At 40.9% G+C, this 25,796-nt stretch overlaps 1 protein-coding gene across 1 annotated transcript in view; it reads right to left on the reverse strand.

Annotated features, from left to right (window-relative positions):
* Positions 1–882: 882 nt before the first annotated feature.
* Positions 883–25,796, reverse strand: part of LOC144257553 (disintegrin and metalloproteinase domain-containing protein 32-like) — a 39,155-nt gene continuing 14,241 nt past the window's right edge. Inside the window, exons 5-17 of the mRNA XM_077805534.1 lie at positions 24,582–24,658; positions 24,193–24,382; positions 22,759–22,824; positions 21,907–21,978; positions 20,178–20,344; positions 19,785–19,866; positions 18,322–18,458; positions 16,130–16,310; positions 13,366–13,564; positions 11,679–11,787; positions 4,916–5,099; positions 2,018–2,098; positions 883–1,005 (exon numbers count right to left, since the gene is read on the reverse strand). Coding sequence (XP_077661660.1) covers positions 883–1,005; positions 2,018–2,098; positions 4,916–5,099; positions 11,679–11,787; positions 13,366–13,564; positions 16,130–16,310; positions 18,322–18,458; positions 19,785–19,866; positions 20,178–20,344; positions 21,907–21,978; positions 22,759–22,824; positions 24,193–24,382; positions 24,582–24,658 — 1,668 coding nt within the window. The remainder of the gene's footprint in view (positions 1,006–2,017; positions 2,099–4,915; positions 5,100–11,678; positions 11,788–13,365; positions 13,565–16,129; positions 16,311–18,321; positions 18,459–19,784; positions 19,867–20,177; positions 20,345–21,906; positions 21,979–22,758; positions 22,825–24,192; positions 24,383–24,581; positions 24,659–25,796) is intronic.

The following is a 25,796-nucleotide window of genomic DNA, read 5'->3' on the forward strand; positions in this document are numbered from 1 at the left end:
AATTAACTTCAAAACAAAGTGAATATTTGTATAATTTTGTAGTTTAAATATTTAGGGATCAATTTTAACAATGACGAAAGAGAGAAAATGATTGTGCTAACTAAAGTGGACAGAGTGCAGGCAGGGATTATGAAAGCTTTTCCATGCAGTCTGATCCTCAGATGATAGATATCTTTCCAGATCTCAAAAACATTGTACAATATGGCTTGAATTGGAGAAACTAGCAGTGTGTTGAGAGAGATGATTCAGAGCCTGGTGTATTAGCCCAGTGTGCCATCTATCTGCCAACAGAGGCTGTATATCTGTTTATAAGATAATACAATACTTCAGCATCAACACAGACACTATTATTATTTATTTGTATTATGGTAGTACCTATTAATAAGTATAGGTCAGACTCTGCTCTCAACTGTGTCTGTGTAAATCAGAAATAACTGAGACTAGAATCTGATGCTATGTCATTAAGCAAATGAAGTCTAGTAGTATTTATTTATTTATTTGTATTTATTAAAAAAAACTAGAAAATATCTGGACACTCTGTGAACCTCAAAAATTCAATAAATTAAAAAAAAATCCCAGCAACGTCAGTAGTAATATAATAATATTTAGTAAGCACATAGCACAAAAAATATACCAAATTCCCCATTTCCTATATTACAAATGTTTTCTTTTTTCACAAAAATATAGAATTTCAATTTACAGGTTTTTCTCTTAGCTACCCCCATCATTGGTGGTGTGATTTTGTGGATATTATGATGGTATGCTTCTTTAAGATGCCCATCCCCAGAGTATCATATCCCCACTCTTTTTCCGTTAGAGAAGATCTCTGAATTCAGGGCAGTGAGATGTAGGGCATTTGATTTACCAGATTTACTTGGATTACTAACCAAAGTCCAAAAATCGAAGCCCACTGTCAACACTTCCCCCCACTGGAGAGCCTTTCGTTTTGCAATCTGGAGGATTCCAGCCAGGATTACAATGACAATGTTTCTTATTGTTGCATACCTGAAAAAACAGGGGAACGTAGCAAAATTACTCATTTAGTGAGTTTTCCTCAGAGATTAGTACTATTGGGTACCTTCTAAGACAGTGGGTTTCAACCTTTTGTCATTTGTGGACCCCTAGAAAATTTCAAATGGAGGCACAGAGCCCTCTGGAAATCTTAGACATAGTCTGCGGACTCCCAGGGGTCCACGAATCACAGGTTGAAGACTACTGCTCTGAGATTACACTTTTCTTGTCAACCTCCTTGTTCTAGCTAGACCTGCTAGTGGGAGCAGGATCAGCTCTGATATCAATATGAATTTTGCATTTACTTTAGTGGGATACGATCAGGCCCAAATATTACTGAATAGTCTGACACTTCAGAAAATACACCTGACAATGAGCTGAAAATAAGACAGCATCTAACCTCCTCAAAAAGCTGTATAAATATAGAGCACAAACCCCTGTGAGGCAAGTATGCTATACTGTACTATTCCTTGCACCAGAGAGGTGGACTGACTTGCCCAAGGTCAACACCAAGGTAATGGCAAAACTGAAATTAGAACTCAGGGACTTCCTAGTTTTCCCTGCTGTCCTCAATCCACTACACCAGCATGGTTCCTCCCATTGTCTGCAGCCATGTTAATTTTTTTTATAAATCTACACTAATTTGGTCATGTGCAGCTCCCTCCTGTTCAAAGATACAGATCTTGGCCCTTATTTGATTTTTTTTTCCTTTTACTAATCTGCCCAAGCAATTCATTTCATAGTTATACTGTGCATAACAATCTCTTTCTCACATTCTAATTTTGTTACTGGTTCTGAGAAAGAAAAATGGTTTAAATTATTTTACTCAATTATTCCCATAAATAACTGACAGTAGCATAGTGATTCTGGACTCCAAGTGTAAGCCCAGAAGGGCTTTTACAGCCAAACCACGGACACTACAAAACGGGGTTTTATAAAGAAAGAACTTCCTGAACAATATTAATAGAAGCAGTAACACCAGAATAGTAACAGTATGGTTACTTACTCCATGACCGTTGCATTTTACTTGTGGATTACAATCATATCCCAGGACTGCATAGAACTGGCATGTGCGGTTTATACAAACCTAAACAACAAACAAAACCACAGCATAAAATTCCAATTCAAATGAGTCCGACAATCTTAGTATTCAGTATATCTGCTGCATGCTCTGAAAAGAAGCCTAGGATGGAAAGACCATAAATATTACAGCTGTATGGAAATACCCTAATGCTTGCCAAAAGGTAACTGGCAATGCAGAACGAAGCCAGTTTCATTGTTGCTGCCTGTATCCTATAGGAGTTGCAGATTAAGAAGGGATGCTCAGGAAAGATACGGTTAATAACCACATCTACAAATGGCATGTATGTTTCTACTTTGAAAAACAAGGCAAAAGCATTTTGATTTGTCAATACATAGGTTTTCTTAAACTGAATACTACTGTAACTGCTGGTGTTCTTTCCCTCTTCTGGTATAGTTTATATTCCATAGGCTGCTGAGTCCATTGCTAAGGGCCACTTTGTGCTTTGCCCTTAGGGGGGTGCATGAGATGTGGGAGGAAGAAAAGGTGCCTTTTTTATTCTGTTGTACAGCTCCAGTATGGGCCACACACAACTGCAGTTGCCTGCAATGCCGAGTTGGGAAAGGGAGTCAAAGAGTCTAGGGACTGCCTCCTCCTTGCAATCCTGGGGTACACCCCAAAAGGGAAAGAGGGCCATGGCCTCAGACCCCCTCTGCAGTGATCTGTGGAGAGAGACTAGTGCACAGGGCAAAAGTGTGGAAGAATATGCTGCACCCCATAATGGGGTACAGTAGCAGGAAGCTCCCATGTGCGTTCAGGAGCTTCATGAATTCTGATTCTGAGCCTCCCCCTCAGTGGCATGGATTAGCATCACTCTTTGTTCTGGGCTGTGTTCAATTTCTACCTTTTTTATCATGTCCCCTCTTATTAATTTCGTTTCTGAAATAAACAATCCTAATCTTTTCAATCTCTCTTCGTATGACAGTTTTTCTTGCCGCTAAATACTCATCATCCTACTCTGAATTCCCTCTAATTCTGTAATATTCTTTATGAGATAGGGTGACCAATGCTTCACACAATATTCTAAATAAAGGTTTACCATCAGTTCATATAATGGCATTACAATATTTTCCATATTATTTTCCATCCTATTCTTTATGCATCCTAACATCTTGTTCAGTTTTTTGACCACAGTTGCACATTAAGCAGAGGTCTTCAATAAATTATCCAGTGATGCCCAGGTCCCTTCCTGAGTTGACACAGTTAATGCAGAACCATGCACAGTGTATCAGAAGTACATATTTTCCCCACCAATATGTTTTACTTTGCAGTTGCCAACACTGAACTTTATTTGCCATTGTGTTGCCCACTTACATAGCTTGGTTATGTCTTTCTGAAGTTCCTCATAGTCTTCTCTGGTCCTGACTACCACAAATCGCTTTGTGTCATATGCAAATTTGCTACTTCATTGCTCACCCATATCGTTAATAAATATATTAAACAAAATTGGACCTAATACAGAACTATGAGGCATCCCACTGGTAATCTTTTGCGGGGATTAAAACTGCTCTTTGCTTCCTGTCTTTTAGGCCAGGTGTACACTACACATTTTTTCAACGTAGCTCTGTTCAGAAGAGTGATAGGCTTTGGTTTGTGACAGACATGCCTACACCAGCAAAAGCTCCGGCTGTAGATGCAGTCCCTGTACTGGCAAAACTGTGCCAGTTTACTTTTGCCAGTAAAGTATATTTCACTCAGGAGGGTTGGAATAACCTATGCCTGAAAAAGCAGACTTTTGCTGTTATAAGCTGTTATAAGTGGGAGTGATTTTTGACAACACTTTGCCTCAAACCCCGCGGCTACTTATTATCTTTAGTAGTCTCTTGGGAAGCACTTTGTCAAATTTAAATAAATTGTGTCAGCTAGTTCTCCTCTATCCACTACTTTATTAACACATTCAAAGAATTCTAACAGGTTGGTGAGACATGATTTTCCTTTGCAGAAACAGTGTTAGAGTCTATCATCTCATGATCTTCCAGATATTTTACTATTCCATCTAATTTCAGCCAATTTACCAGGTACAGATGTAAAGTTTACAGGTCTGTCAATTCCCTGGATCACACCTAGACTCCTTTAAAAGCCGCATTTGCTACTCTCCGATCCTCCGGTTTAGTCGGTGCAGGGGTTTTTTGAGAGAGATAGCAAATTTTTATTGAGTCACATTGTACTTGAACTCCTTCATAAATCAGGCCTCTTTCAGTGCCTCTGTTGGCCACAATTCTGTCCTCCACTTGTACCACTGCTTATTATTTTAGTAAATATTTGTTTTTCAATTATCTTCTACTCTAAAACCACATTTCTACCTAGATTTTACTTTTTATGTTGGTGGAGGGAGGAATCCAAAATCAAGCTTAGAACATGATCATGGTTGTACCCTTAACTAGGGTAACACTATTTTGCAGCTCCCTAATGACAATTACTTAGATTGTAAGCAATTTGTGGAAGGGACTGTCTTTTTTATATATGTTTGAATAGCACTGACCACAATGTGAATAGGACCTCTAGGCACTACTGTAAAACAAATAATAGTGATGATTAAGTAGTAATAAAGTAATTCTCTAACACAGTTTAAAATACATTATAGTGAATTAAAACAAGGCACAGGGATTAGTCATGCGGCTAACACTAAAGGACTACAATAATCATCCATAATCACTCCAGACTGAAAATTTTCCTCTGGTGTTAAATGAGTAAGTAAATAAAACATTGGTAATGAATAACCTTGAGCTATGTTGCCAAAGGATAAATATTTCTAAAACTTAACAAGTTTATAAAGTCCACATACATACTGACATTTTAGATGCTTATAAAATATTTCCTTACTTTACCAGGCCCACACTTTGTGCCTTCTTTAACCAGTAGAGGGTCAGTCTCTGTGGGTGGCTTCATATAATCTAAAGATACACATACATGCTCTCGCACTTGAGCATAAATGATAGCAGCTTTTTCTTTAGTGAATGGAATGCGACTTGGATATGTACAAACTAACTTTCCACATGTGACATCCCTATAAAATTCAATAGCAAAGGAAAATAAAATGATACATGTGACATCTGATTGATCAATACATTAGAAAAACAAAACTGCCGAAAACGAGTGAGGTATTGCACATATTAGATTGATATAAAGGCCATAAGCAGGGCAAGGAAGGCAGAAAACTGATCTTTGAAATGAGGAGAAAACTGATGCACATCCACCAGATTACTCTTGCCTGCAAATGAGAATGAGGCCATAGTGGGGCACACATAAGAACCTCAGAATGGCCATACTGGGTCAGACCAAAGGTCCATCTAACCCAGTAGCCTGTCTTCCGACAGTGGTCAATGCCAGGTGCCCCAGAGGGAATGAACGGAACAGGTAATCATCAAGTGATCCACCCCCTGTCGCCCATTCCCAGCTTCTGGCAATCAGAGGCTAGGGACACCATCCCTGCCCCAGTAGTTATGTGCTTCATGGACATGCAAGGATTACACTTAAGGTCATGTTTTTTTTTTCAGTTATGTTCATTCACGGCCCATGTTGGATCATATTAAAGAAGTTCTGTATTAAAATCACAAATGAGTTTGATTCCCCATAGTTTAAATTCCAGGGTATTACTAATTAAGAGGTCTCTTGGTTTTTGGTACTGTTTCTCTCCCTCTCTGTGTGAAACTTGCAAGCTGCTAATTGTGTTAGTACGTTCTAAGACAGAGTCGGTTCTCAAAGCAATTCTTTGTAATAACAACTACTCACACAGAGAGAGACTCAAAGCAATACTCTGTAACAACAGCACCCAGAGGCTCCCCGCCCTTGTGTTGTATTCATCTCGCTTTGTTAACAATTGTGATTAAAATAGAGATAGAAGATGTATGTGGATGGATGCTTGGTGTGGATAATAACTGAATGATCAGGGAGGTGCCAGCCTAAGAATCCAGTGTCCATCGTCTGAAGAAGGTGTCAAGTGGAAATAACCCTGGATGGCAGACTGGAATCCACCCCACAGCCTCAAGAATGGGAGAACCAAAGAACAAGATAACATCTGGCAGCACGGAGCCGTCAGAAATGTGCCATCTGCTGATTGATTCAGCAACAGCATGATGAAACAATTCCCATAGACTAGCATAGGAAGGAATTCCTATAAAAATTGTCTCTAGAAAGTGAGAACTTTGGGGTCTGATTCTGCAAACCAACTTCCAGGAGCATCAGATGTGCATCTGACAAGGGCCTGCTCCCTCCTCATGTCCAGGCCACCTGGACAGTGGCTTGGCATAAGCAACGCTAAGGCTGGTAACTATGATAACAACCTTGCAGAACGTGTGTGTGTGTGCATGTGTGTATGAATGAGTGAATAAATATGAGATTGAATGGAATGTTATAGCTATAACTAACTGCTTACTATGCCCTGGTCTATACTAGGACTTTAGGTCAAATTTTGCAGAGTAAAATCGATCTAAACCTGCACCCATCCACACGATGAAGCCCTTTATTTCGACTTAAAGGGCTCTTAAAATCGATTTCCATACTCCACCCGACAAGTGGATTAGTGCTTAAATCGGCCTTGCCAGGTCGAATTTGGGCTACTGTGGACATAATTCGACGGTATTGGCCTCCGGGAGCTATCCCAGAGTGCTCCATTGTGACCGCTCTGGACAGCACTCTCAACTCAGATGCACTGGCCAGGTAGACAGGAAAAGAACTGCAAACTTTTGAATCTCATTTCCTGTTTGGCCAGCGTGGCAAGCTGCAAGTGACCATGCAGAGCTCATCAGCAGAGGTGACCATGATGGAGTCCCAGAATTGTAAAAGAGCTCCAGCATGGACTGATCGGGAGGTACGGGATCTGATCGCTGTATGGGGAGAAGAATCCATGCTATCAGAACTCCGTTCCAGTTTTCGAAATGCCAAAACCTTTGTCAAAATCTCCCAGGGCATGAAGGACAGAGGCCATAACAGGGATCCGAAGCAGTGCCACGTGAAACTTAAGGAGCTGAGGCAAGCCTACCAGAAAACCAGAGAGGCGAACGGCCGCTCCGGGTCAGAGCCCCAAATATGCTGTTTCTATGATGAGCCGCATGCCACTTTAGGGGGTTCAGCCATCACTACCTCAGCCGTGTTGTTTGACTCCTTCAATGGAGATGGAGGCAACACGGAAGCAGGTTTTGGGGATGAAGAAGAAGATGAGGAGGAGGAGGAGGTTGTAGATAGCTCACAGCAAGCAAGCAGAGAAACTGGTTTTCCCGACAGCCAGGAACTGTTTCTCACCCTGGACCTGGAGCCAGTACCCCCTCAACCCATCCAAGGCTGCCTCCTGGACCCAGCAGGCGGAGAAGGGACCTACGGTGAGTGTACCTTTTAAAATACTATACATGGATTAAAAGCAAGCATGTGAAAGAATTAATTTGCCCTGGCATTCACGGTTCTCCTGTATGTACTCCCAAAGCCTTTGCAAAAGGTTCCTGGGGAGGGCAGCCTTATTGCGTCCTTCATGGTAGGACACTTTACCACTCCAGGCCAGTAACACGTACTCGTGAATCATTGTACAACAAAGCATTGCTGTGTATGTTTTCTGGCGTTCAAACAACATCCGTTCTTTATCTCTCTGTGTTATCCTCAGGAAAGGGAAATATCATTCATGGTCACCTGGTTGAAATAGGGTGCTTTTCTTCAGGGGACACTCAGAGGAGCCCGTTCCTGCTGGGCTGTTTGCCTGTGGCTGAACAGAAATGTTCCCCGCTGTTAGCCATGGGGAGGGTTGAGGGGGTAGCCACGCGCTGGGGGGAGGCAAAATGCGACCTTGTAACGAAAGCACATGTGCTATGTATGTAATGTTAACAGCAAGGTTTACCCTGAAACAGTGTAGCCATTGTTTTATAAAATGTGTCTTTTTAAATACCGCTGTCCCTTTTTTTTCCTCCACCAGCTGCACGTGTTTCAATGATCACAGGATGTTCTCCTTCCCAGAGGCTAGTGAAGATTAGAAAGAAAAAAAAACCGCACTCGTGATGAAATGTTCTCTGAGCTCATGCTATCCTCCCAGACTGACAGAGCACAGACGAATGCGTGGAGGCAAATAATGTCAGAGTGCAGGAAAGCACAAAATGACCGGGAGGAGAGGTGGCGGGCTGAAGAGAGTAAGTGGTGGGCTGAAGACAGGGCTGAAGCTCAAATGTGGCATCAGCGTGATGAGAGGAGGCAGGATTCAATGCTGAGGCTGCTGGAGGATCAAACCAATATGCTCCAGTGTATGGTTGAGTTGCAGCAAAGGCAGCTGGAGCACAGACTGCCACTACAGCCCCTGTGTAACCAACCGCCCTCCTCCCCAAGTTCCATAGCCTCCACACCCAGACACCCAAGAAGGCGGTGCAGGGGCCACTGGCCAACCAGCCACTCCACCACAGAGGAGTGCCCCAAAAAAAGAAGGCCGGCATTCAATAAATTTTAAAGTTGTAAACCTTTAAAGTGCTGTGCTTAAAGTGCTGTGTGGCATTTTCCTTCCCTCCTCCACCACCCCTTCTGGGCTACCTTGGTAGTCATCCCCCTCTTTGTGTGATGAATGAATAAAGAATGCATGAATGTGAAGCAACAATGACTTTATTGCCTCTGCAAGCGGTGATCGAAGGGAGGAGGGGAGGGTGGTTAGCTTACAGGGAAGTAGAGTGAACCAAGGGGCGGGGGGTTTCATCAAGAAGAAACAAAGAGAACTTTCACACCATAGCCTGGCCAGTCATGAAACTGGTTTTCAAAGCTTCTCTGATGCATACTGTGCCCTCCTGTGCTCTTCTAACCACCCTGGTGTCTGGCTGCGCGTAACCAGCAGCCAGGCGATTTGCCTCAACCTCCCACCCCGTCATAAACGTCTCCCCTTACTCTCAAAGATATTGTGGAGCACACAGCAAGCAGTAATCACAGTGGGAATATTGGTTTCGCTGAGGTCTAAGCGAGTCAGTAAACTGCGCCAGCGCGCCTTTAAACGTCCAAATGCACATTCTACCACCATTCTGCACTTGCTCATCCTGTAGTTGAACAGCTCCTGACTACTGTCCAGGCTGCCTGTGTATGGCTTCATGAGCCATGGCATTAAGGGGTAGGCTGGGTCCCTAAGGATAACTATAGGCATTTCAACATCCCCAACAGTTATTTTCTGATCTGGGAATAAAGTCCCTTCCTGCAGCTTTTGAAACAGACTACAGTTCCTGAAGATGCGAGCGTCATGTACCTTTCTTGGCCATCCCACGTTGATGTTGGTGAAACATCTCTTGTGATCCACCAGAGCTTGCAGCACTATTGAAAAGTACCCCTTGCGGTTTATGTACTTGCCAGCTTGGTGCTCCGGTGCCAAGATAGGGATATGGGTTCCGTCTATGGCCCCACCACAGTTAGGAAATCCCATTGCAGCAAAGCCATCCACTATGACCTGCACATTTCCCAGGGTCACTACCCTTGATATCAGCAGATCTTTGATTGCGTGGGCTACTTGCATCACAGCAGCCCCCACAGCAGATTTGCCCACTCCAAATTGATTCCCAACTGACCGGTAGCTGTATGGCGTTGCAAGCTTCCACAGGGCTATCGGCACTCTCTTCTCAACTGTGAGGGCTGCTCTCATCTTGGTATTCATGCGCTTCAGGGCAGGGGAAAGCAAGTCACAAAGTTCCATGAAAGTGCCCTTACGCATGCAAAAGTTTTGCAGCCACTGGGAATCGTCCCAGACCTGCAACACTATGCGGTCCCACCAGTCTGTGCTTGCTTCCCGAGCCCAGAATCGGCGTTCCTCAGCATGAACCTGCCCCATTAGCACCATGATGCATGCATTAGCAGGGCCCATGCTTTCAGAGAAATCTGTGTCCATGTCCTGATCACTCACGCGACCGCGCTGACGTCGCCTACTCGCCTGGTATCGCTCTGCCAGGTTCTGGTGCTGCATATACTGCTGGATAATGCATGTGGTGTTTAATGTGCTCCTAATTGCCAAAGTGAGCTGAGCGGCCTCCATGCTTGCCTTGGTATGGCATCTGCTCAGAAAAAAGGAGCAGAACGATTGTCTGCCGTTGCTCTGACGGAGGGAGGGGCAACTGATGACACGGATTACAGGGTTGGCTTCAGGGAGCTAAAATCAACAAAGGGAGTGGCTTTACATCAAGGAGTATTTCAGGCAGGACTTCACGGAGGGTTCCAATAAGAAATGGTGCACCTAAGTTATTGTTCTTATTGGAACAAGGTGGTTAGTCTGGCCTCTGATTGATAGGTGGCTAGATTTACCTCGCTGCACCTTCCCTGTGAGTGACTGCAGTGTGACCTAGAGGAATGAGTCCCCTAGACGGGGGAGGGGGGGAAGCAAATGAGTACAAAACAAATCTGGTCTATTTCTTGTTTTGATACACTCCATCTATCTTTTACATCTTTGGCTGGCAGCAGACGGTGCAGAAGGACTGCATGCCATCCCCATCTCATGGCTGCTCAGCAGAAGATGATGCAATAGGACTGCTAGCAATCCGTAGCGCCTGCCTGCTCACCATAAGATGGTTCAATAGGACTGACTGCAGGACTAAAGAGAATGACCTGGTCAAGTCACTCCAAATATAGTCCCTGCGCCTATGTCTGCCCAGGCGCTCCCGGCCGACATGGCCAGGAGCACCTCAGACATGATGATGACGGCTACCAGGCGTATTGTACCGTCTGCTGCCACAAGGCAAGGGGTTGCTGCTACTGTGTAGCAATGCAGTACCGCATCTGCCAGCACCCAGGAGACATACGGTGACGGTTACATGTTTGCCGTGGTATGTTGTCTGCACAGGTAACTCAGGAAAAAAGGCGCGAAACGATTGTCTGCCCTTGCTTTCACGGAGGGAGGGAGGGAACAGGGGCCTGACGATATGTACCCAGAACCACCCGCGGCAATGTTTTAGCCCCATCAGCCATTGGGATCTCAACCCAGAATTCCAATGGGCAGCGGAGACTGCGGGAACTGTGGGATAGCTACCCACAGTGAAACGCTCCGGAAGTCGACTCTAGCCTGGTACTGTGGAAGCGCTCCGCCGAGTTAATGCACTTAATGCACTGAGAGCATTTTCTGTGGGGACACACACACTCGAATATATAAAACCGATTTCTAAAAAACCAACTTCTACAAATTTGACCTAATTTCATAGTGTAGACATACCCTATGATTCTTTCTGTATTCACAATAAATGTGGCATTTTGCCTTTTCCCCTTTAATAAGATCCCGCTGGTTTTTATTTTATTGGTATAACACCCACACCGCAACCTTTGTGTACCATGTGCTCTTCTGGTGGAAGAGGAAGCAGGTGTGCAAGGCACTGGAGGTCTATTCTGTCCAGTGTGGAGCATTACACCTAGTCAATAACCTTACTTGGGTCCAAGCACAGCTTCGCCTAATCCTTGCTTTCCATGCTACAGGATCACGGTCTAGATGCTGACCAACTGCGCATTCTTTCAGAACGGCCAAGGCTAATGTATACAGAACACCTGAGACTAGAAGGAAATTTTATAAAGAAATTAAAGCAGCCTTACTAATGAACAGATAGTAAGCATTTGCACCATACAGTAGAGGAAAGCAGAAAAGAAATGTTTTTTCCTTAAAACATACATCCAACTACAGATCTGAAATCCTTTCTTCGGATCATTCCCACAGTGTCCAAACCTATCTGTTTGACTATTGATTTCTTCATAACATGCAAGAGGAGCATTTTTAGAACCTGTAAGTTTTGAGATAAGATTGAGTATAATTAAAAGGAACACTAAATAATTTATTAACCTATCAGTACTTCTAACATGCCTATCATTGCTGTACCTAGGTGCTACACATGGATTAGAGAAAACCAGGAAAGATAAATATCTTTCTGTTCAAACTGTATTTTTATTTAAATTAAATTATTTTTTACAAAGAAAAAAAGTAACTTATTTTAAAATTAAATTTCAAATTGTAACAACCTATCTTAAGGCCTAAATTTACTATGATCTACTAATCATTTAAATTAAATACAAAAATAATATTAAGCAGTACATTTGCTGCTGAAGTTTTAAAGAAAGTCAAACCACTGAACTTGTGGAAGTCACTGACTAAGCACCTGGAACCAGAGTTTGCTGAAGTCTTAAACAAGCTTTAGACAGCAGTAGCCTCTTCTTCAGGTGCAAAGAGAATAATTTATACATTTCAGTTTATTCAACTAGTTCAGTCCCATAACTAGTTCATTCAAAGTTGAGAAACCAATTGGCAGATGAAAAAGCAGAAAAGCTTGTTCTCCTCTTTGAATCTAAGAATAAAAACTAGGTGTGAGAGGATAAGATCTACTAGGTTCTAAAATCATGAAGGAAATGGTGACCTGCAGCAATCAATTCAATTCACTAAAATATTTCCTTTGTTTAACAAATCCATTAGTTTTAAAGTAAAACATGTTTTGATACATTTTCTTGTGTATCCAGCACATTTAGCGTTGTTTTATTCAACCAATTTTTAAAAATTGTAAATGTTGGTTTTGTGCAGTTTTAATTGAATTCCAATTTTCATCCAAATAGAGCTTGACACAAATCAGAAATAAAAAATTAATCACCATTTATTTAAAAAACTAAATGCATCATTCAAAATTTTCTAACAACAAAAAAGCAAAAAATAAAGAATCTGAATAAGTGTATATTAAGTTATATAACTGCTTAAATAAATGTACATATATTGTATATCCTCCTGATTAGCAACAGGTAGTACCAAAATTCAAAGTAAAGGCTACATTTAGTTGCAATTCAACATGTTTTAATGGTTAAAATCAGTGAGAAGCAACCCTTCTCTAGGAAAAGAGTGAAAAAGTACAAATGCAAAACATGATTAAATTTGATTATTTAGATCAAGGTTTCCTGCTTGCTGATTTGAATAATGATTTAAATTAAGCTACCCTGCAGCAAACAGTGAGATCTGTTCGGAATTGGTTTTCTAGTCTGCTATTTGGTTAGCAAAAAAAGACATATTTTACAAATGAATTTTAATTTACAGTCACCACTTCATTTTTACTTTACTTCTATAAAATCTGAGCTTCTGGATAACCTCCATGCCTTTATAACAATGTTTAATATCACTGGACAACTTCAGACAAGTAATTTGGCCATTCTGTACCTCATGTCCCCATCATCAATAAAAAGGAATAAACATGGTTAATCACTGCTATAAAGTGTTTTGGATATATGGATGGAAGTGGCCATGTAAGTCTCTCTTATTAATTATTATTACAGCATTTAGTGGAACTGGATTTTAGAACAAATTAGAACATAATTGTCTCCATTACCTTTTCCATAGATCCTCTGACACGCTTTATCAGCAGACTGGCAACGTCCTTTGTAACAAAAGGCAGTATTGTGTTCGCATCTGTGTCCATTCTGAACATAAAGATCAGCTGGACAGAATGCAGATGACCCATTGCAGTACTCACTGAGATCACACTGACTATCAACCATGGGTCTACATTTCTTATTCTTTGCCTTAAACTAGAAAAAAGAAAGAATAAGGAGACTGTGCATGTTTTACAAAGATTATGGTCTATAATGTTTAAATAACAGAATTTATGTAAAGCACAAGAAAAGATACTTACAGTGAATAAGAAAATAAGTAAATAACACCACCACATATATGCTGTTTAATGTGGTTGTCACTGACTGTGATGAATGAGAGAATTCTTTGTAAAATTCTTATTATATGTATGACTCCAGGTCACCCAGGGTTCTTTTAAATCATTTTCATCATTTTTTCCCTTGTCATGAAACATAAATTGATAGACTCCCAAGCCCTCTGTCAGAGTGGCCCTGGTGATTTAGCATATGGCACTCTTCCCCTACAGCAGTACAGAGTGGGGTGCTGTCCCACCACAATGCCAGGAGATATCATACTGTTAGAGGTGTCATCTTTTGGATGACATGTAAAAGTATGATCCTTAATCTCAGAAATATTTCATTTTAAAGCCCTAATCCTGCAAAATTATGCACATGCTTAATTTTACACACATGAATAGTCCGCTGACCCTGTCTGGAGAACTTGTTCCACTAGAAGGTGCAGAGGTGGGATATATACCAATCTGAACTTCAAAGAAAGGAAGAGATCATCAAACCCTAGTGCTAAGGGAACCCTTATATAGGTGAAGTAAGGGAACTAAGCAGAAGCACAAACTGTAGATAAGGCACTGGACTGGGACTCAGGAGAGCTATGTTCAATTATCATCTCTACCACAGACAGCCTTGACCATGGGCAAGTCACTTAATCTTTCTGTGCTCTGTTGCCCCAGGTGTAATATGGTGATAATAATATTTCCCTCTCCCAACCTTTGTCTGTCTTGTCTATTTAGTCTGTAAACTTTCTGGGGAAGAGATTATCGTCAACTATGTTTTGTACAGAAATCTGTATAATAAAGATAAACACAGAGGTGTTTGCGCTCCCTTGTGCGGTACTGTCCTCTTATTCTTTAAGTTGTAAAAACATTCGCATAGCACCTCACATTTTCAAAGAAGGCAGGATTATTTAGTGTCATGCAGGAGACTGCGATTGAGAAGATTTGTGTTATAATCCTGGCTCTGAGTGGTTTATAGTGTGTCACGAGACAAGCCCATTATAGCATAGTGCTGACTCACCACCGCGGCACCACCTGCTGGTCATCCAGGAATTAGCTCTCTCAGCCCCAGAGCGTCCTCTATGGGCCAGTGTCTCGCCCTCTGTTACCTACCCCTCTGCAGTCCCTTTATCTCCCCCACGCGTAGGCCCCACGTCCCTCCTGAACTACGGTGCCCCTTACCTTGGGGTGCTGCCCCTCACTCAGGGAACCCCACTTCCCTGAGCCCACCTCGCCTCAGTGACCCACTGCCAGTCCTCATCTAGCCCCTTTACTCAGGGGCAAACTGCAGTCTGCCATGGCCACTCATAATTGGCTAGGGGGTTGGATCTGCTGCCTTTCCCTGCAGCCCCAGTCCTCCTTAGGCCTTCCTGTCAGTCCTCAGCCAGGGAGATCACCAGGCCTGAGCTCCCCAGCTCAGCCTGCCCCATCCCCAGCACTGCTCTGTTGAAGGTACCCCTATGATCCCAGGCAGTTTGGTCCTTCCCACCCTAAGGCTGGAGTGAGACTGCCTGCCTCCTAGCTCACAGCCCTCTTTATACCAGCCCTACCGGGCTTGGATTGGCTGCTACCTGCCTTCCCCTGATTGGCTCCTCGGGGCAGCCCTTTCCCAGAGCTGGTTTTAACCCCTTTCTCTCCGGAGCAGGGTGCTCACTCCGCCACACCCATGCAGTACTCAGGAGCTCCAGTGGAGCCCATTGTGGCACTTAAGTTCTACTAAACCCATAGATTTGTTGAGCTTTGACAAAGCTGATGAACTTCACCAGAAAGTTTCTAGGCCAAGACATTGACTAAAAAAAAGGAATAAAAGAATTTCCAAAATAATATTTTTCCCTGAACATCCATATCAGAAAAGTGTTGTCGGACTGAAATTAAAAATGCTTGTTAAAATGCTCCCTTTGGCCAAAGACCACCCAGGCAAATGTCAAGTACGAAGGACAGTTTTCACAAGGTTTGAGTATGGGTGGACACAAATGGAAAGCTGGTTTTCATCTTTAACTATGCAGTGAACAGTGTCTCTCCAAAATTTAGAAATTGTGTTAAACATCTGATAATCCTGAATATACACCTTACCTTACAGTTTTCGCAACATAATCCAGTACCACACTTTGCTCTTGGCTTAAGTTTACATTTGTTAGTACAGCATTTATCTTTTGCACACTCCTGAAAAATAAACCATAGACTCATTAGATATTCTAAAATTTTCCTTCTCTAAAGAGTCTGTCCAAGATTCTCATCCCCTAAGAATAACAACTTGAAAGATCCCCAAAGAAAAATGAGTGTCAAGCTACAACAAGGTTAATACCAACATGAAAACTGTTTATAAATATAAGTAAGATCTTCAGTGACTTTCCTAAATTTCAGCTGGGTACTAACTCTCAAAGCTCCATTCTTCTAAACTGAGAACAGTGGAATTTTACACTACTTAGGCTTTCTGGTGTTGAGTACTAACCTTTGCTGAGCCACAGTCACACTGCTCTCCTCTTTCCACAATACCATTGCCACAGACTGCCCTCTTGTAGGACAGATTCAAATAGGGTCTGTTAGAGAGGCAGTCTTCTCTCCTATGTTTCATAAAACTTTCGAAGTCTCTAATGCTGCAACTGCTAAAGGCTTTTACCCCATTGGAATGTCTAAAAATAAATTATCAATGAAAAATTATACCAATTGAAGATATTTAAAGATTCCGGAGTACTTAATATCATTAATGCTACATTCCAAAATATTCAGCTGAGGGTCTTTCACTTCATTTTGTAAATCTGCATTCAATTAATGTCTTAAGAGTAAAAATTGGCAGAAATTAGCAACTAGAACATCATCCTTTTTTTTATTATTGAGAAAGATATTAATATTCCTTTATCAGAGATATTGGCTAACTTAATTGTGCTTTTTTTTTCCAGAGGTAAAACATGGGATACCTAAATACATTAGGGTTATTAACGGATAATGGAAATACATTTTCATTTATTTTCTTATAAACTAAAACTTTATGTGAAATATTAACAAAATCACATCACTGGATCATTTATAATTGCCTTAGTTTCCTTTAAATCACATATACACAAACATTACATAAATTATAAAGTGTTACAATATCCTGAGCCATTTTATCATGAGCTCATGCTCAAATAAATTGGTTAGTCTCTAAGGTGCCACAAGTACTCCTTTTCTTTTTGCGAATACAGACTAACACGGCTGTTACTCTGAAACCTGAAATGTTATCAATATACAGCTCAAATCTCCCTGTACCTGAGAAAAATAAACTGAAGCTGAACAATCTCATTGTAGAGCTAGATTCTGGTGATGGTTTTTGTAACACGGGCATCTGTCCATTAAAAACCAGAAAAGATATGCTATAGCTCAAACAGAAGTTATTGATTTAATGAACAAATTACCAGGTGAGGTTCTGTGGCCAGTGTTATGCAGAACACAAGAATAGATGAGCATAATATAGCTCCTTTTGGATTTATGAACTCATTTCATATAAATTAATTGCCACCAGCTACTAATGATTATTTGTCACAATTGACCTAGGCCCCAATACTGAAAACACTTCAGCGTGTGAACAGTTTCAATGAGTTAGTCACAGGCATCTGTTTCCATAGGGCCCTTTGGCTGGATTTGACTGAGTGACAGCAGGGTTAAATGATCCTATTGAGAGTACCTTGAGCCACTCGTTAGCTTATTGGCTTGTGAACACTTTCAGAAGCTTTCTAGAGCAGTACAGAGTAGCTCATTTTTAGCTTGTCTTGATCTGATCTGAATTGACTATATATAAGTAATGTCTGATAAGACATATGTTATGGAAAATACAATTTGAGGCTTAGTCATATGACCTTGTATGTTTTATCCAAAAAATAATTAAAAGCAGTTTCCTGGAAAAAGAGCAAAGTAATGCCCAGTGAATGCCATGGAACAAATTTTGCATTGTTACATGCATGCAATCCCACAGATTTCAGTGAGATTGCCCCCTTATTGCAGACTTTGTCCAACAGAGTTTAGACTCTTTCCACCACTTTTAAGGGTTGAAAGGATATTAAGCACATGACTGCTAGTAACTGTAATGATCATGCCAGACTTTGATTTAATTGGGGATGATTTAATTGGGGATGGGTCCTGCTTTTGAGCAGGGGGTTGGACTAGATGACCTACTGAGGTCCCTTCCAACCCTGATATTCTATGACTTTGAAAATTAACCCTTTCCATGCAGTATCATATAAACAGAAAACTAATTAAATAAAGCATTACAAAAATATGAACAAGCCAACAGTGAATTCTGTTCCACTCAAAGCTCATTAATACAAGGAAAAGGTAACAAAAATCTATAATCAAAGCCTACTATGAACCTTTCAATATAAACATGAATAATGTATACTTGCATTCAGATGTGAAAAATTATTTTCAGATATGTTCTTTAGAAATTAGTTATTTTTTTGGTATGCATAACTGGCACCCAAGAATTCCATTGACAACAGGCTAATTTGAGGAATCTCACACTTCACAGGAGGCACTCAGCACCTCACACAACCACTTAAATACTAATCCATGGTCATTTATAATGATTGAACTTGCATGCCACAGGAAAACAGTTCTCAATAATAATAATGTCATGTTACATGAGATATATAAATAAAAAAATCTTACACTGCTTTAGTGTTCATTATACAGATGGATCCAGAACACTGACAGTCCCTAGAATCATCATATGCTATTCCCAGACTAAGCCCCAGCAGCTGTGCAATGATGACTGAAAATGTCTCCAGTGTTACAGCCCTTTGATACTAAATAAGAGAAATCACTGAAAATCATCATCAAAGTAACTCAGAATAAGAAACAAAAACAATGATAAAATTCTAAACCTTTCTGTTTCCTGCCCAATGTAGTCAGGTCATATTTAATAAAAATGTCTGTGCTTTTATGTAAAGAACCTCAAGATGCTTGTCTTCAATGCAAGGCCAAAGTTCATGCTGACTTACATTCTGGAAAACTCAAATGAAAGCAATGAAGATGCCCAGGGTGTGAAAAACAGTGCAGAACTTGATATGCCATATGGTAAAAGAAATGCATATGCGTATGGTAACTGTTCTTAAGATTCAATCCTGCAAAGTTCTAACTGGCCTTGATGTAGCAAAACATTTAAAATTGTGCTTAACCTTAATTCATGAACAGTCCCAAGATAAAGGGACTGCTTAAGTGTTTTGCTGGATTAGTGCCAGAGTACTCAGCACCGTGCAAAGTAAAGCTCTAAAGTACTTTAAAGGGCTAGGAGGAAACTATAGAGCAAGTAAAACCCTAACATTCAAAGTTCTACTGCAAATTGTTCTAACCAAAACTTCAAATCCAGACTCCAGCGAGAAACTTCTGAATTGGAATTCATTTGCAAATTGGATACTATTAATTTAGGCTTAAATAGAGACTGGGAGTGGCTAAGTCATTATGCAAGGTAGCCTATTTCCTCTTGTTTTTTCCTACCCCCCCCCCCCCCGATTTCTGGTTTAACTTGGATTTAAACTTGGAGAGTGGTCAGTTTGGATGAGCTATTACCAGCAGGAGAGTGAGTCTGTGTGTGTATGGGGGTGGGTTTTTGGAGGCGGGTGAGGGAGTGAGAGAACCTGGATTTGTCCAGGAACTGGCCTAACTTGATTATCATGCACATTGTGTAAAGAGCTGTCACTTTGGATGGGCTATCACCAGCAGGAGAGTGAATTTGTGTGGGGGGGGTGGAGGGTGAGAAAACCTGGATTTGTGCTGGAAATGGCCTAACCTGATGATCACTTTAGATAAGCTATTACCAGCAGGACAGTGGGGTGGGAGGAGGTATTGTTTCATATTCTCTGTGTATATATAAAGTCTGCTGCAGTTTCCACGGTATGCATCCGATGAAGTGAGCTGTAGCTCACGAAAGCTCATGCTCAAATAAATTGGTTAGTCTCTAAGGTGCCACAAGTACTCCTTTTCTTTTTGCCTAAAGTCAAGCATCCAAATGCATATTTAAGGCATCTAAATACAAATGAGCTGTTTTTCACAGGTGCTGAGCACCCACCACCGCTCCTTCTGAAGCCAGCGTTACAATGTTCACTAGCAATGTAGATCCAATAATACTATACCAGAGCAACTCCTCCAGCATAGTTTCTGAGACAAATCCTTCCTGCAAATGTTGCCCCTACATAATTAGGGTGGTCCCTGTAACTAAAACACAAAAACAGACTCTTGAATATAACTATGTTCTTCGTAGCAGTGTTTAAAAGGACAATGTTGTTTGTGTCTTATAGTTTAACTTTTACTTTCTATTGTTTACCACATAAACACTCTGAGAAATCTGAAAATATTTTGTAAACACAGTACATCTAGAATTATATTTATAATAATTCATAGTATCTGTTCTATTATTTTTACAAGAGATGTTTCTTGGTCATGTGGAATTGTGTTAGTCCATGCTATGACAGTCTAAAAGATTTCCAGTGTGCCTTATTTTAATAATAGAGAAATGTTCTTCTTACACAAATAAATATGCCATGTCATGTGGCCGAAGAACAAGGTAAGATTCTTTCCATTGTAAAAATCTTTGTAGTATCTCATCAGCTTCCCCTGTTGTGCGAATTTTATTATTATCTGTCCAAAACTCCAAGGAAGACAGTACAATTGTAATATTAAGAGGTGTAAACATCTGAAAATACAACAGAAGAAACAGATGTTCAATTACGTTTTATGCATAGCAGTATTTTAATTTTATAAAGAATAAGCTAAAGGCCCAACTTAGCAAAATAGACATCACACAACAGCACTTGGTTGCGGGGGCACTTCTCTCCAACACCTGTAAAACTAAAAGGGGAATGGGGAGAGAAAAATGCAAGCAAAATACATAGTGCTTGCCCAGCAGACCAAACCCAAGTTCTGAGAAGAGGGGTTTCTGTAAATAAAAAGAGGATTCATAAGTAAAGCATATATTCAAATAAATAACAGGTTTTAAGCCCTAACCCTGATCATGTCCACAACACTACAATTTCAGAGGCAAACAAAAATTTTCCTTTTTTTTTTGGTACAAAAGGCTGAATGATGGGGGGGGGGAGGGGAAGGGGAAGGATTTTCCGATTGGCAGCTGTTTAATAAGCCTAGAGATGCACCAATACAGCAATCTCTTCGAAGCTCCTCCTCCTTTGTGAGAAATAAGGAAGAAACTGAAAATTGGAAGCACTGAGGAGCAACCCTGGCTGATATCAACAGGTTTAGTGATATCAGGGCTCTGGACCAATGATTACAGAGTGGAGATCTGTTACTGTTTGTACCTCTGGAGACAAGCAGACACCTAGAATCAAGATGACTTATGGCAAACAGAAAAAAAGATAACAAAGCTAGACAAAAAACTTTATAAAAGAAAAATACAAATTATAAACCAAAAACAAAAGAACCAAGAGTCAAAACAAATGCTGAGAGAGGAATAAAACAGTTTTAGGGCTTGTCTACATGGGAAAATTTTCCAGTTATACTGTTATAATTATACTGGTATAGTTAACAGTATAATACCCCTGTGTGGACACTCATATGCTGGAGTAAGGGCGGCTTTTTTCAGTTTAGCTTAAACTGCTAATAAACTAAACCAGAAAAAGGGACTCTTATACCAGAATAAGAGTGTCCACTTGGGGAGGTTACACTGACATAACTTAGTGGTTTATATTCACATGCCACCTTATATTGGTATAACTGCCCCATGTAGACAGGCAGACAGATTTTCACTTTCCTGAGGGACACAAATGGACAAAAACTGGGGACGGTATCCTGCAGAGTTCCTACACTCCCAGATGGATGAGAGCACCAGAGTCTGTGGGTGGAATCTAGGGTTGATTATGATTGGCTAACATTGTGAAAGAGGCTAAACCTGCCCACACTAGGTGCTAATGTGTTTTTAAACAGCACTGAATTAAAACGTTACATAACATATCTGTCTGAGGCAAAAAGTTTAAAAAAACCCACCTTTTTAACCAATCTAGACAAGACTTCAGAGAAATACAACACAAGCTTGAGGTGAAGCACTTAAATGTTTTTTCTCTAATTGCTATAAAGATCTCCTGGCTATCATCAGCCAAAAACTTGAGAGCCAAGAATTAAAATCAAGACTAAACAACTCCCTGGAGAAAATGAGAAAATCTAGAAAATCTTTGACCTTTAATAACATCCAAGTAAACCATCCAGATTTCATTTCAATATGAAACAAAAAAGGCAGTAACTTACACTGTTGACAAATCCAAGAAGCTGGACTATTTTCTGTGTTATAACATCCTTGTCTGAACCCAGATAGTTGTACTGGAAAATAACACAATTCTTTAAGTAACAGCTAAAAATCATTACAGAACAACATTTTTTTGGTCAGTCATTTCCCTGATGAAGCAGTGGAATGTTCACATGAGCCTCAAATTCTGAGCATTTAAATGTGTCTAATTATTTTAATTCTCAGTTTCCTTCCAAATCCATAAACAAAATATGCATTGATCCTTTGACAAAATGGATACTATATATCTGATAATTCCAGATTCCATTACTTTAACCGACATCCATGACTTCTTTGGCCTCAGCCCGCCACAGCAGCAGGGCTGGAGTAGCTGTCAGCCCCTGCCCAGGAACAACGGCAGGAGAGCGGCCTGGGGATGGAGCAGTCCCCAAGGCCAGAGCAGCAGCCTGGGGCATGGGCAGTGGCCTCAGGAGCAGCAGCTGGGTCTGGAGTAGCCCTTAAGGGCTGGAGCAGCAACCAGGCTTGGTAAGTCCCCACTGCAGGAGCAGCAGCTGGGGTTGGAGCAGTGGTAAGCAGTCAGCCCCCGGTGCGGCTCTCACTGTTAGTCCTCCCCACCCCCTGAAGGGTATTTTTAGTAAAAGTCAAGGACAGGTCACAGGCTTACGTGAATTTTTGTTTATTGCCTGTGACCAGTCCGTGACTTTTAATAAAAATTCCCAAGACAAAATCTTAACTTTACTGATTATTACATCCCAGACCTTTAGAAGGACAGCCTTAAAACGATGCATTTTATGACGTTTTAAAAAGTAGCGGAAATATATGAAGTAAAGCAAATTTGACTGATATGGACTTACCAAACCCTTGTCCAAAATGACATACATTTCCAGGTATCTGGGGGATTTAGTGACATCTGACATTGACTGAAAAAAAAGCCTTCAACATTTCATAATTATTTCAAAATTTTACCTTTTGTATCACTTATTAACACTGTGAAGATGAGGTACATTCCTTAACACTAGATTTTTAGCTTGAATACCTATGCTCAGCTGTGCTGCTCAAAACCACCACCATCATCCTTTCATGGAAAGAGTTCTATATTTCTGAAAACAATCATAACCTTAAAAACATATGGTACATTATTTGTTAGACTAAAAGATTCAGTAATGCAAATAACAATAACATTCCAAAAACTTGAGCATAATTTGGTCTTAAAATTTCTGTACCACAATATTAAGAAAATAGAGATGAATATAAAACAAACAGACTACACAACTGATAACCCCTCTGATAATGACACTCACTCTTCATTATTAGCAAAACTTCTGAACCAAGGAGCCGCAGAAGTAATATGCACAGCTGGCCAAACCAGCCAAATGCCATCACTTTCCAGATACTTGAAAAGTGAAAAATTGGATATTCTGATGCCAAATTTTAGTCTCAATCAAAAATAATTTCCCCCTCCCACTCCACTCTATGAATTGGTCTCCCTCGTCCAATGGAAGCTTCTGGGAGGCCAAGATCTTAAGCCCCAAACATCTCTGGAGAACTTTATGCCTCCTATGCCATTTGCGTCTTATTTTTGCCCTTTGAAATGCCACCAGTTCTCTGGTGAGATAGTTAAATGTCCCTCCAGTCAGTCTCCACTCTCAACACTGGCACCAGCAACATCTTGTCTGTTGTCTCTGTGGTCCTCAATGCCTTCTTTGACCCAGCAAATAGGATCTACGCATGAAGTTCTGGGATTTTCTTCTGTGGAAGGCCAAGATTGAAAATCCATCCTCTAATCAAGCCACGGTGGAAGGGCATCAAGAGTGAGTAGTTAAAGTTGAAGTAGGGAGCCAAAAATAAGGCATGACTGTCTACATTTGCAAGTGGAAATTAGACCTGCAGTTTAATGCTGACAGTGAGACTCTACTCAGGGAGATTTACAGGCGTTATCCTCATTCAAACACCTGAGGCTGGAGCTGTGCATGTGTGGTTAAAGCCATCCTGACTGAGATAGAACTATTCCCCTGAATATGGGACAGCATTAGTAACATTGTGTCTGCAGATACCGTGGTGACACAGAGCATCATGTTCAGGCTAATGGATCATACTTCTTTATGAATAACTTATTTCCAGTACTATTGTTTCTTACCAAAGTTATGGCTCTCATATGCCCACTTTCTGCATATCATGCACATAATTAATAATTAAATCCAGATTCAAGACCATCACAGTGAATTTCCTGTGCCCTGGATTTCAGGTTAGACATAATCTCTATCATTATGATAAAAAGCGGAACTCACTTCAATATCTGTATGCAGCTTGTAAGACACCTTTTCTGTCACCTTTTCTCTCCCTATATCAGTGTAGTTGTTTGCAAAAAGTGGACTCTCAGTGTTTTTATTCTTTATTTGATAAATAATGTGCTCAAACCCAGGTGAAGAATCCAAGGGTTCAATTCCATAGCTGGCATTCTCAAACTGCAATAGCCCTCTGAAAAAGCAAACAGTGCAGGTTACATAAAGTTATAAAATGATCTGCCATCAGCTTGAGACCTTAAATGTTAGATACTATATATAGTGGGCACCATTAAAAAGTCAGCATTTTCCAACTGCTACCACACTAGTGTCCAGGATACTGAATTTTACTAAAGGTATTATTATATTAAAATTATATTAAAATATTTCATTACTTGAGCCCAGAGCAGGTGCTGAGTGTCACAAGTGAATTGGGAAAGCCTTCAATATATCCTTGATAGTAGCAATCATCCTAAATAAAAAAAATTAAAAAATCAAAGAAAAATTAATAGCTTGCTTATCCGTAAGTATAGTTCTCCAACCAGGTCATCTCCACTTATCAGTACATTTTGGAGCTTCCAAAGACACTTATATGGAACTTGAAACCACCTAAAAATAGAAGTGTGGAGGTAGAACACATCTCACTCTTCTGACTCAAAAGCTGAGGTCAGTGCCCGCCAGAGCAACTGGGCAGGGAGCTGGAGATATGAGTGAGGGACTATAGGAGGAGGAACCTTTCCCCAAGGCTACAGAGTGGCTCCGCAGCTGTTCTGCACAGGATACTTCATCCTAATGGCTAAAGTAGTCTATGCAAGGCCTTTACATGTTTCCCTGGTAGGACAGGAGAAAGGAGTTGGGAAGATCTGCGTTGCAGATCCCCCAGACCACTCCCCAGCATGTTCATACTCACCCTGGCCTCCTCCTCCCCACCTCTGGAGAGACGCCAGACCAGTAAACAAAAGAGTCGTGAGGAGAAAGGAAAAAGATTAAACACTTTAAAAATTAAATGGAGGTGAGGGAAGGGCGTGCATCTAGACGGGATGACCCAATGGGAGAGCAACTAGTGACCCTCTTCTCTACCTCTTGGGATCCTTTCACAGATCTACCCTGGAGACCACAATAAAGCAGTCTGAGAGAAGGAAGTAAGGGACCCATCCGGAAAGATGCTGCACTTCCTCAACTCCTATTGTTTTCAGAAAAAGCACATTAGCTTGTGTGAGTAAATCCTAATAAGTTAAGCAATGGATTACATTAGGAGAAAAGGCAGCTAGTATGACACCAGCCTCAGCTAAATCCTGGAGTAGAGAATCTATGGGGGACAGTTTGTGATGGAGGATCTAAACATTACCTTAGGTAAATGTATAGGACAGTAGAAAATCCCCAATTTTCCTGTCCTGGCCTTCCCCTCTGAATTTAAGCACAAGTGATATGTTTGCTCCTTTAGTGTCCATTCTGCAAGTTAACTACTGTAAGCACATTTCAGTCTAACTAGTCGTTTCTTTGAAAAATTTGATAATTAGCCAACCAAAATAAACTTGAAGTAAGTAATCTTATTGTTAATTCTCCATGGAGAATGTTTCCTTGAAGAAATCTCATGCCAAGATTAGTAG

Source organism: Eretmochelys imbricata, chromosome 26 (genome assembly GCF_965152235.1).
Source record: "Eretmochelys imbricata isolate rEreImb1 chromosome 26, rEreImb1.hap1, whole genome shotgun sequence".
Classification (NCBI taxonomy): domain Eukaryota; kingdom Metazoa; phylum Chordata; order Testudines; family Cheloniidae; genus Eretmochelys; species Eretmochelys imbricata.